The sequence below is a fragment of the Somniosus microcephalus genome, chromosome 30 (genome assembly GCF_052327205.1).
Source record: "Somniosus microcephalus isolate GS21.2 chromosome 30, FLI_Smic_1.0, whole genome shotgun sequence".
Lineage (NCBI taxonomy): Eukaryota > Metazoa > Chordata > Chondrichthyes > Squaliformes > Somniosidae > Somniosus > Somniosus microcephalus.
In genome coordinates this window covers 21,053,848-21,066,876 of record NC_141016.1, presented here as the reverse complement: position 1 = coordinate 21,066,876, position 13,029 = coordinate 21,053,848, and the positions used below count along the sequence as shown (strand labels likewise).

The following is a 13,029-nucleotide window of genomic DNA, read 5'->3' as shown; positions in this document are numbered from 1 at the left end:
ACTGTGGTCCATTATCAGAGCAAATCTGTTCTGGCAAGCCGTTCCTGGCAAATATGGTCCGTAGGACTGCAATCGTTTTCTCTGTAGTGGTTGAGGACATTTTTATCACCTCAGGCCATTTCGAGTGAGCATCCACTGCTATTAAGAACATTGAGTCCATGAATGGACCAGCAAAATCAATATGCACCCGTTGCCATGGAGAGGAGGGCCACTCCCATGGGTGTAGAGGGGCATGTGGTGGTGCATTTTGGACCTTCTGGCATCCTGAGCAGCTCTTTGTTAGGTCCTCGATTTGTTGATCGATCCCCGGCCACCACACATAAGCCCTAGCAAGACTTTTCATTTTCACCCCTCCCAGATGACCTTCGTGAAGCTCATTTAGCACTCTCTCCCTTAACTTGGGTGGAATTACCACTCGGGACCCACACATCACTGTCCCCTGGCATACTGACAGCTGTTCTCTTCTGGATGAGAATGCTGGCAACAGTGAGTCGCCATGTGTTGGCCATCCCCTCACCGTCAAATCATATACCCGAGAGAGTGTCGGATCATTGCGGGTCTCCAGTAGGCAGTGGCAGGCGTGATAGCCCATCAGCGTTTCCATGCTGTTTCGTGCCTTTATATTCTATTTCATATTGGTTTGCCCCTAGAAAAAGGGACCATCTTTGTAACTGTTGTGCAGTCATCACCGGAACGCCCTTCTTTGGATTAAAGATGGAGACAAGTGGTTGGTGGTCAGTCAGCAAGGTGAACTTCTGCCCATGCAGATAGTGGTTGAATTTTTTTACTCCCCATACTAGGCTGAGGGCCCCCCTGTCAATCTGGGCGTAGTTGCGCTCGGCTGCGGTTAGTGACCGAGACGCAAAGGCTACTGGCCTCTCCAACCCGTCTGGGAATTTGTGCGACAGCACCGCTCCAATACCATAGGGTGATGCATCATGTGCCAAACGAATTGGTAGTGCTGGGTTGAAATGGGCCAACACCTCTTTTGATGTGATCAATTCTTTGCACTTCTGGAAAGCTCGTTTACGTTCGTCATTCCACTTCCATGGTACCCCCGTTTGCAGTAGGGTTTTCAGTGGGTGTAATACTGTAGACAAATTTGGTAAGAACTTATGGTAGTAGTTCACCAGCCCGAGGAACAACCTCAGTTGTGACATATTTTCCGGTGCTGGAGCCTTGACTACTGCCTCAATCTTTTCAGGGGACTTATGTAACCCCTCTTCATCAATAACGTGGCCACAATACGAGATCTGCTTCTGGAAAAACTCGCACTTGTGGCGATTAGCTCGTAGCCCATATTCCTTTAATCTAGTGAGCACCTTCTCCAGGTTGGCAAGGTGATCACTGTCATTTTCGCCCGTGACCAGGATTTCGTCCAAATAACTCTGGGTCCCTGGATTCCCTTGCAGGACTTGATCCATCGACCTTTGCCAAATAGCCGGAGCTGATGCTACCCTGAACACCAGCCGGTTGTATTGGTAGAGACCTTTATGTGTGTTGATCGTGAGGTATTGTTTCGAGGCTTCTTCTACCTCCATTTGCAAGTACGCCTGGGCTAGATCAATTTTGGTGCAGCGTTTACCTCCAGATAGCGAGGCAAAAATATCCTCAATCCGTGGAAGCAGATATTGTACCGTGTGAAGGACTGGGTTCACTGTCACCTTAAAATCCCCACAGATGCGGACCTTCTTTGGTTCCCCAGGCATATTACTCAACGACCTCTTCATTACAGGAACGATGGGTGTAGCCCACTCGCTCCAGTCTACTTTGGACAGTACTCCTGAATGTTCCAACCCTTCCAGCTCTGCTTCGACGGCTGGTCGGATCGCATAAGGCACTTGTCTGGCCTTAAGAAACTTTGGGCTTGCATTTTCCTCTATTTTAATCGTTGCTGTTATGCCTTTTAGTGTTCCGAGTCCCTCCTGGAACACTTCTTTTGCGTCAGTTAGCATTTTTGACAGTCGTCCAGGTGTGACATCGTCATCCTTTTTGGCCTCAACCTTCAGTGCCTGTATGGAATGCCAATCTAATTGTATCTTCCGGATCCATTCACGTCCTAGTAGTGGTGGTCCTCCATCTGGCAATACATATAGGTCCATTTTAGGTATTTCCTGGCCTTTGTATGTCACTTTCACCCTTATTTTTCCTTTGGGGTAGACGTTTTGCCCCGTGTACGTCTTCAAGACAATCTCTGTAGCTTTCAAGGGTATATGTGAAAATAGCCGCTTGTAGTCCCTTTGGTTTATGACTGTTAGGGCTGACCCTGTGTCCAATTCCATTTTCACTTGGACTCCATCTATCTTGAGTGTGACCCAGATAGTCTGGTGATCCTCCATTTTGGTTACCTTATGTAGTTTCAGACAACCCAGCTCCTTGCTTCCGGAGTCTGTATCATTTTTCTGTTCGTCTGAACTACTGTCCATCACCTTATGTACCTTTTTGTACTTCTCCTGTGGAGATTTCTTGCTGTTGGTTTTCTTCCCTGACCTGCAGACTCTTGCTATGTGTCCTGCTTTTCCACACTGTCTGCACACTTGGTTGTTGAACCAACAATTCTTCTGGTCGTGTGTTCTTCTGCCGCAGCGATAACACTTCCCTGCTCCATATGACATTTCATTGGTGCCATATTCTTGCGGTCTCCGTTGTATCTCTGCAGCACCCCTTGCGGCTGCTTTGTGTGATACTGCCATGCTGAAAGCCTTGTCCAGCGTAAGATACTTTTCTGATAGAAGCCGTTTCTGGGTTCCTTCACTTTGAAGCCCACACACAAACTTGTCCCTTAACGTATCTTCTAGTCCCACTCCAAACTGACAGTGTTTCGATAGCTTGCGCAGTTCCGTTAAGTACTCAGCATTACTTTCATCTTTATGCTGGTTGCGTTTGTGGAACTTAAATCTTTCTGCTATCAGCAGCGGTGTGGGGTTTAAGTGGTCCTGTAGGATTTCTACTATGCTTCCGAAATTCTTATCCACGGGCTTCTCTGGGGTTATTAAGTTTCGCAGTAAGCCATAAGTTTTTGCACCCATGGAATTTAACAAAACCAGTGCTTTCCTAGCATCTGGCACTTCATTCGCCCTGCAGTACACCTCCATGCGTTCCACATATCTTGCCCAATCTTCAACTTCATTGTCGAACGCAGAGATACTGCCACTCTTCGGCATCCCTGGGTGTGATTTAACTGTCAAAAATGGCGTCTCCCGCACTCTCCCTTCTTCTCCACTGGCACAAAATGGCGTCTCCCGCGCTTTCCTTTCTTCCCGCGCTCACCCTTCTTCTCCGCTGCGGCTTCTAAAAATGGCGTCTCCCGCGCTCTCCCTTCTTCTCCGCAGCTCAATGGCGTCTCCCGCGCTCTCCCTTCTTCTCCCCGCGGACGCTGTTCAGCCCTTGAGCCCTGGCTGTGCTCTGCGCGTTCTCCTGTGCACCTTTCCCGTTTCCGCCGCTCGGTCCTGAACCCGGCTGCTGCTTTACCCTCTCTCTCTCTGTTTTTGTTTTTCCTTGACGCCGCTCGGTTTTCAACCCCCGGCTACGCCCTGTGCGCTTCACCCTCTCTCTTACCCCGTCGACGCTGCTCGGCTTTTTCTCTGCCGTCGGTCGGCTCCAGCCGCCGCTGTCCGGGAAGGGTCTGCGCTGTACCTGTTGCCAGTCTGTTGCTGGATCGTCGTGGCTGGGGAACCAAGCCCGGCTCTCAACAGCCTCCCCTGCGATGTTCACTCTCTGCCGGACGACTGGGCGGTTGCTCGTGGTCGACGCCCGTGCTTCTGGCCTTGACTTTCTTCCACCGCCCTCCCGGAGCGAATCCTTGAAGGGAAATGCAGAGTTGCAGGTAGATTCGAATCGACCTCGTCGCCACTGTTGGATCCGTGATTCTTAGAGTAATAATAATTCAACTTTATTGTCATTGTACAATGCATAAGTACATGAACAACGAAATGTGATCTTGCAAGCTCCCATGAGTCCAGTACAAATAACATTAACATTAAATGTAAATAGCACCGTCCTGGGAGAAGCAAAGCCGCTGCGTCTGTGCGCGCCGCCAATCCATTTCCACCATTCCTCCTGTCTGACAATCTTCAGCCCAACGCCCAGGCCTGCTCACCAGCCGCCCCTCCCGGGGCTCCATCCGTGACCTTTTCACCAACCGCCCCTCCTCGGGGCTCCTTCTGTGACCTTCTGCACCTGGTCTTCCCTGATGGTTACCCCTCCAGGTACTAACCAGGCCTGGCTCTGCTTAGACTTCCAAGCCTTGCCAGTGACCCTGTCCCTAGTCCCAGGAATGTTTTCCATTAACTACACGGAGGCTGTAACTTAACAATCAACAGGTGTTTACTGGAGTAGGGTAGTCTAAAGACTAACAGTACAGAGGCATGCTCAAGGCTTATATACAGGGGTGGTCACTGCCGGTACTACAGTATACAGGAGCTGTAAAAGTAGTTCTCTCTTAAAGGTACATGCACTACACTAACCACATAAGGCGATATTAAGAAAGGTGACCAAAATTTCGGCCAAAAAGGTAGATTTTAAGGAGCATCTTAAAGGAAGAGAGTGAGGAGGAGAGGTTTAGGGAGGAAGTTCCAGAGCTTGGGACGTAGTCAGCTGAAGGCACGGCCGCCGATGGTGGAATGATGGAATACGGGGGATGCGCAAGAGGCCAGAGTTGGAGGAGCGCAGCGATCTCGGAGGGTTGTGGGGTTGGAGGAGGTCACAGAGATAGGGAGGGGCCAGGCCCCAGTTGCTTTCATACTCACTTGTTGGTTCTCCTGCAGGCCTTGACAATTAAGCAAATTACGGCCGTAGAGACGATCAGAAACAAAGCCCCTCCTGCAGCAGCCAATGGGATTGTTGGTATCTTCTCCAATGCTCTCACAACTAAGGTATAAAAGGAAAAAAAGAGGACAATATAAGTGCTAATGTACTTTGCTCCATAAATCTCTTGCACACCCTTAATAAGACGAACCCGGTGAATCATTGAGCAGCAACCCACATCCCCTTTGTGTAAGTGTCAGCCTTTTCGGCTGGCTATCCAACTATAGCAGTAGGTGTTGCAATTGAGCCCGATCCGCTCAATCCCTCTCGGGCGGACATACAAGATCCTGCGGGCCACTATTTCAAAGAAGAGCGAGGGAGGCGGAATTCTCCCTGGTGTCAAGGGGGCGATATATGTCCCTCAACCAACATCGATCCAAAAAAAATGAGCATTGCTGTTTGTGGGATCTTGCTATGAGCAAATGTGGCTGCCCCGTTACAACAGTGACCATTCTTCAAAAAAAAAGAACTCAGTTGGCTGTGAAGTGTCAGCTGTGGCTCAATGGCTAACACCCTCGCCTCTGAGTCAGAAGGTTTGTGGGTTCAAGTCCCACTCCAGAGACTTGAGCACCAACATCTAAGCTGACACTCCCAGTGCAGTGCTGAGGGAGTGCTGCACTGTCAGAGGGTCAGTACTGAGAGTGCTGCACGGTCGGAGGGGCAGTACTGAGAGAGTGTTGCATTGTCGGAGGGGCAGTATTGAGGGAGTGCTGCACTGTCGGAGGGGCAGTACTGAGGGAACACTGCACTGTCAGAGGGTCAGTACTGAGGGAGTGCTGCACTGTCAGAGGGGCAGTACTGAGGGAGTGCTGCACTGTCAGACGGGCAGTACTGAGAGAGTGCTGCACTGTCGGAGGGGCAGTACTGAGAGAGTGTTGCATTGTTGGAGGGGCAGTATTGAGGGAGTGCTGCACTGTCGGAGGGGCAGTACTGAGGGAACGCTGCACTGTCAGAGGGTCAGTGCTGAGGGAGTGCTGCACGGTCAGAGGGGCAGTACTGAGGGAGTGCTGCACTGTCAGAGGGGCAGTACAGACAGAGTGCTGCACTGTCGGAGGGGCAGTACTGAGGTAGCGCTGCACAGTCAGGGGGCAGTACTGAGGGCACGCTGCACTGTTGGAGGGGCAGTACTGAGGGAGCGCTGCACTGTCGAAGGGCAGTACTGAGGGCATGCTGCACTGTTGGAGGGGCAGTACTGAGGGAATGCTGCATTGTCTTTCAGATGAGACGTTAAACCAAGGCCCCGTCTGCTCTCTCAGGTGGACGTAAAAGATCCCACAGCCACTATTTTGAAGAAGAGCAGGGGAGTTATCCCTGTTGTCCTGGCCAATATTTATCCCTCAACCAACATCACTAAAACAGATTATCTGATCATTATCACATTGCTGTTTGTGGGAGCTTGCTGTGTGCAAATTGGCTGCTGCGTTTCCTACATTTCAACAGTGACTACACTTTTAAAGTACTCCATTGGCTGTGAAGCGCTATGGGACGTCCTGAGGTTTTGAAAGGCGCAAGAAAAATTCATGTTCATTTTTTCCGTTCAACATTATTGCTGATGATGGTTTGACACTTTAGTCAGGACTTCGTAGTTCAGTCTTTCCGCTAAACTCAACACCGCTTCTATTTTTTGCTGTTACTTTTTACAAGCTGAATGTGGTCTCCTTAATCAGCAGGGCAATCAGCACAAATACTGCAGAACAGTTCAGAATGCAGCTGAGGAGCAGAAATAAATGTGAGCTGATCCCACAGATGGTCCGCAGTGCGACGAACAGCTGTGATGTCTGGTGTAAGCGCCTTCGGATCTCGGGGCAGCCGAGCGCAGCAGAGAAGCGGGGGGGTTGGAGCCCACTTAACGGGAGAAAGATAGAGCTTACATTTCTGCAGCACTTTTCAGGAGGTCCCAAAACGCTTCACAGCCAATGAAGTACTTTTTAGTCACTGTTGTACTGTAGGGAAATGTGGCAGCCCAATAGCGCACAGCAAGCTCCCACAAACAGCAATGTGACAATGACCAGGTAATCTCTCTTTTGGTGATGTTGGTTGAGGGATAAATATTGGCCAGGACACCGGGGAGAACTCCCCCACTCTCGTCTGAAAGACAACACCTCCGACAGTGCAGCACTCCCTCAGTACTGTCCCTCCGACAGTGCAACGCTCCTGTTACATTTGCAAAGATAATCCAGAGGCCGTAAGCAGAGTTCAGTTCATGTTGCTTTTTAATTGGCTGCTCCACACACACACTCCCAGGCAAAAGCAATCGAATACCTATACACAATACAATGATAACAGCACTATCAAACTCCATGTGCTCAGGCCAAGGCAATCGAGTACCTATCACCAATGTCAGGCATAACATTTCCTCCCCCCTCACAGAATTTCAAACATGAAATGTAGTGACAAAGTCCTGTAGGTGGCCAGGGCGAGAACGTGTATGAACAGGCCGAGGTGCAGACTGGTGAAGAGCAGGCCGAAGTGGGGACTGGTGAGGAGCAGGCTGAGGCACAATGTCTGCTTGAGGGTTGGCTGGCTGAGCCACATGTGCATCCCGCCACTCTGGGGGTAAGGCTTGGGGATTAGGTCCGTATAATCCCGCATCAGGGGGTGCTGGCACCTTCCGAAGGCGGCTGGCATGCCACCGAGAGCCGTCAGTGAGGCAGAAAGTGGCTGGTCCAAGTTGGCGGCTGATTTGGAGAGGGGAGGACCAGAATGACGCCATCTTATTGTTGCGGTGAGGCCTGCGGACTCTGACCCAATCGGAGACTGAGATGTTGGGCGCCTTGGCCCTCTTCGACTGGTCGAAGCGGAGTTTCATCTTCTCCTGCTGTCTAGCAACTGTGGCTTGAGCTGGTGGAGCAGGGCTCTGAGCTAGCGAGGGGCGGAGCCTGCTAAGGGGCAGCATGAGCTCACGGCCTAGCATGAGGGATGCGGGTGAGACCCCTGTAGTGGAATGCTGGGAGGCTCTGTAGTGCAGCAGTGTGTGGAGGAGGGCCTTGTCAAATGCACACCCCTGGGATAGGTGTGCTCTGAGGCCATTTTTCAGTGTCTGGTTAAAACGCTCCACCCCCCCATTTGACTCGGGGTGGTAGTATGTGACGGATGCCCTTGCTCTCAAGGTAAGAGGAGAGTTCCGAAGAGACCATTTGGGGGCCATTGTCTGTGGTGATGGCCTTTGGATGCCCCCAGCGGGAGAAGAGGGACTCAAGGATATCAATGATGACCTGAGAGGTGACGGAGCCCACGGCAGTGACCTCTGGCCATTTTGAGTGCAGGTCATAGGTCACCACTAGGAACCGTTGATGGTGGGGGACACCATGGATCTCCCCGCAGACGTCCAGCTGCAGGTGCTCCCAGGGCTGAGAGGGCCAGGCAAGGGGTTGCAGGGGTGGAGGAGCTTGGTGGCCAGTCTTGCCACTTACAAGGCAGGCTGCACAGTCCTTGACCAGGGCCTCGATTTCCCTGTCTAAACCCGGCCACCACACTAGGTCTCGGCATCGTTGTTTGAGCTTCACTATGCCCAAGTGGCCCTCATGCGCCATGGATAAAATACGCGCAAGAAGGGCACTTGGGACCACAGTGCAGAGCCCACGTGCAACACAGGATTCATTCCAGCAGGAGAGATCCTCTTTAACTCTGGAGTAGGCAGACAGTTCCTCAGGCACCTTGCGAGGCCAGCCATCTCTGATGAAGGTGCACAGCTGGGAGAGGGCCGGATCCTGTTCAGAGGCCTCTTTGAGCTCCTGGAGAGAGACTGTGGTTTGGAGAGGCGTGTGCAGCATCTGGACGATATCCTGTTCCACATGGTCAGACCCGATGAGTGGAGCTGGGGCAGAGACAGTGCGGGAGAGCAGATCTGCAACAACATTGTCACGTCCTGGTGTGAACTGGAGACTGAAATTGTATTGGCGGAGGCGGTCAGACCAGCGGTGTAGACGCAGTGGTCTGTGGCCCGTGCCGGATGTTGACAGCAGGGCAGTGAGAGCCTGGTGATCGGTTCGCAGGGTGAAGGCACGGCCATACGTGTACAGGTGCCACCGCTCACATGCCCAGACGCACGCTAGTGCCTCACGCTCGCCTACTGAGTACTTCTGTTCGGTGGGGCTAAGGGCTCGGGAGGCAAAGGCGATTGGTTTCTCCACTCCATTCTGTATCTGCGATAACACCGCCCCCACAGCTGCAGCAGACGCGTCGCAGGTGACGAGGGTGGGGCTGGCGATGTCAAAGTGAGCCAACACTGGAGGCGATGTGAGCTGCGATTTGAGGAGGCAAACAGCTTCCGTACAGGCTTGTGCCCACACCCAGGGCTCATCCTTTCGCAGGAGCTGGCGCAGTGGGACTGTGGTGGCTGAATACTGGGGCAATAACTTCAGGTAGTACCTGTGATAAAAATAATAACTTCCGGGAAGTTATGTCATCACTTCCTGTGAACTGTGAACTGTGAACTATGAACTATGAACTGTGTACATACCTCACTTCCTGTCATGTGTCACTTCCTGTTGGACTGGTATAAATACTGGTCTGTTCAGTATTGTAAGAGGCTTCTACCAGAGGCATGGTAAAGATCTCTCTTGTATATAGTGTGTTTATAAGTTACTTAAAGCTTACTTTAAAGTTACTTGATGGTAAGCCTCCTTTTTCTTACATCAATTTAAGTAACTTAGTATTTACACTCACGAATACTAGACCTTCGGACAAACTCGGAATTAAGGATCCAGGGAACCACCCATCATGGAGAAAATCCTTAGACCTATTCGTCTGGACTTGGACCCGAATGCACCAGCAGCTGGCAGGGTATGGAAGCATTGGTACCGTACTTTTGAGAATTTTCTGGATGAATGTGAAGCGGATGCTCCTGCTAGATTGAAGATACTTATCAATTATGTGACCCCAAAAGTGTTCGAATATGTTGATGAATGGGATAATTACGATGAGGTGATTCGGGCACTTAAGAAACTGTATGCCAAGACCCCAAATGAGGTCTATGCTAGACATCTACTGGCCACAGCCCGACAAGGGCCAGGGGAATCAATTGACGAATTCCTGCAAGAACTTCGCAGGCTCAGCGTAGATTGTAACTTTCAGGCAGCCTCAGCTGAGCTGTACCGCCAAGAAATGATTCGTGATGCTTTCATCTGCGGGATTGCCTCTCCATTTATACGCCAGCGTCTACTAGAAAGTAAAACACTTGAGCTACAAAAAGCTTTTGACCTAGCTTGTTCACTGGATTTGGCAAAGAGAAATGCAGACCTCTATCAGCTGCCCAGATCTCGATCTGCTGCTGTAGCTGCAACCAGACAATTCAAGCGGTCTCAGGTGAACCCTATCATGGGGGAATCTAATTCTGATAATTCTGATGAAGAAGAGGAGGACGACCCCACTTTAGCAGCCTCTTGGCAATCTAGGAAGGAATGCTTCTTTTGTGGAGATGCTTTTCACCCTAGGAAAACCTGCCCTGCTCGCAATGCAATCTGCAGTTATTGCGGGAAAAAAGGACACTTTGCTAAAGTTTGCCTATCAAGGGCCTCTACGAGGGCCAATCCAGCTAAGGCCTACCGAACTGCCCCAATTAGGGCCTATCAAGATGCTCCAGCTAGGACCTATCAAGCTTCCTCTCGAGCTCTCTCCCGAAGAAGCACACCAAGAGTTTTAGCCACTCTCTGTGCAACGACACCAATTACAGCTGCTTGCCCACAGAACCTGTCTCATGCTGCCACAAAAATTTCAATTAAAGGGCATACCTTAGATGCCTTAATTGACTCAGGAAGTACTGATAGTTTCATTAAGGAACAGATTGTTGCGAAATTGAAACTACATGTCTTCCCATCGGACCAGGCAATTGCGATGGCCCAGTCATCACTTAATACCAGAATCTCCGGCTTTTGTGTTGTTGATATGACAATTCATGGTCGTATGTATCCCTCCACCCGACTTTCGGTGCTCAAGGACTTATGTAGTGATCTCCTCTTAGGACTGGACTTCCAAAAACAGCATAAGAAACTCACCATTGAGTTTGGTGGATCCAAACCCGGACTTACTATTTCTAATATACCGTCTAAATTACCATTTTGTGCATTATCAGCAGCTTCACTTGATGAACCCTCATTATTTGCCAGTATTCCGCCTCAATGCCAACCGATAATAACGAAATCGCGGCGCTTTAATCAGGAAGACCAATCTTTTATTGCGGCTGAAATCTCTCGACTTCTAGCAGAGGATATCATTGAACCATGTTCGTCGCCCTGGCGGGCTCAAGTCGTCATTGTCAAGAACCCTCTAAAACCTCACAAACAGCGACTATGCATCGATTATTCGCAAACCATCAATCAATATACCGACTTGGACGCCTACCCATTGCCACGCATTGATGATATGGTTAATAAACTGGCCGAATACAAAGTGTTCTCAACTTACGATTTAAAAAGTGCCTATCATCAGTTACCCTTGAAGGTCTCAGATAAGCAGTACACAGCCTTTGAGGCTAATGGACGGCTGTACCAATTTCGTCGCCTCCCATTCGGGGTTACTAATGGAGTGGCTGTCTTTCAACGGGCAATGGATGGCCTGGTTAAGCAGGAAAACCTAAGGGACACTTTTCCCTATCTTGATAACATTACCATTGCAGGTCACGATCAACAGGAACACGACTCCAACCTCCAAAAATTTCGGGATGCCCTCCATCGCCGTAATTTGACCCTGAATGAATCCAAATCTGTTGAGTCGCAACCGACCATCAACATCCTTGGCTACTGCGTAGGCAATGGTATCATTAAGCCAGACCCAGAAAGACTTCGCCCGCTCCAAGAGCTCCCGTCACCTAAGAATCCGGCTTCTTTACGTCGGGCTCTCGGTCTGTTTGCATACTACGCTAAATGGATTCCTCATTTTTCGGACAAAATCCAACCCTTGCTGCATGCTAGATCATTTCCACTGGGAACAGCGGCTGTTGCAGCCTTTAACCTTCTCAAAAAACAGTTGGAGAAAGCGGCTCTTCACTCCATTGATGAGAATCTCCCTTTCGTGGTTGAATGTGATGCCTCGGAGGTGGCGATCTTGGCTACTCTGAATCAGGAAGGTCGTCCTGTAGCATTTATGTCCAGGACCTTACAAGGTGCCGAGCTACATTATCCTCCGGTTGAGAAAGAAGCCACAGCCATCATAGAGGCAGTACGGAAGTGGAACCATTTTCTAGCTCGCCAGCACTTTACATTGATCACGGACCAACGATCAGTCGCCTTCATGCTCGATAATCGAAAACGAACCAAAATTAAGAATAATAAAATACAACTTTGGAGGATGGAACTGGCCTCTTTTGGTTATACCATTTTCTATCGGCCTGGCAAGGAGAATGTGGCCCCGGACACCCTCACACGGGCATTCTGCTCCACTATGTCATCCTCCACCCTCATGGATGTCCACAATGGTTTGTGCCATCCTGGCGTTACGCGCATGCTACATTTCGTACGATCACGGAATCTCCCTTTTTCCACTGGAGATGTAAAGAAAATATGCTCAGAATGCCGGCTTTGTGCGGAATTAAAACCTCAGTTCTTCCGCCCCTCAGATGGAAAACTCATACATGCAACCCAACCGATGCAACGACTTAGCATCGATTTTAAGGGCCCAGTGCCCTCTTCAACTCGGAACACATATTTGCTCGCCATGATCGACGAATATTCACGTTTTCCATTTGCCTTCCCCTGCTCCAATATGCTGGCATCCACAGTAATCTGCTGCCTTGAGCAGGTATTTTCTCTCTGTGGCATGCCGGCTTATATTCACTCAGATCGGGGTCCATCCGTTATGTCGAGGGAACTCAAGGACTACCTCTCAGAACGGGGAATTGCTACAAGCAAAACAACACCATACCATCCCATCGGAAATGGGCAGGTAGAGAGGTATAACGGTATCATCTGGAATTCCGTACGTCTCGCTTTAAGATCTCGGGGCCTACCAGACCAGCAATGGGAAACAGTGCTTCCGGATGCATTGCACTCTATACGGTCCCTGCTTTCTACAGCCACAAATACTACACCTCATGAGCGGTTCTTTGGATTCCAGCGTCGCTCATCTCATGGGACATCACTCCCATCATGGCTAACTACTCCTGGACCTGTATTACTCCGAAGATACGTTCGGACGTCTAAAAATGACCCTCTTGTAGACGAGGTCGAACTAACCGATGCCAACCCCACCTATGCAAACATACGATATTCCGACGGCCGAGAATCT

General features: G+C 50.2%; 1 protein-coding gene across 1 annotated transcript in view; it reads right to left on the bottom strand.

Annotated features, from left to right (window-relative positions):
• LOC147097999 (sialic acid-binding Ig-like lectin 13) overlaps window positions 1–13,029 on the bottom strand; it is a 36,663-nt gene that overhangs the window by 9,476 nt on the left and 14,158 nt on the right. The window contains exon 6 of the mRNA XM_085971196.1: window positions 4,749–4,869. Coding sequence (XP_085827322.1) covers window positions 4,749–4,869 — 121 coding nt within the window. The remainder of the gene's footprint in view (window positions 1–4,748; window positions 4,870–13,029) is intronic.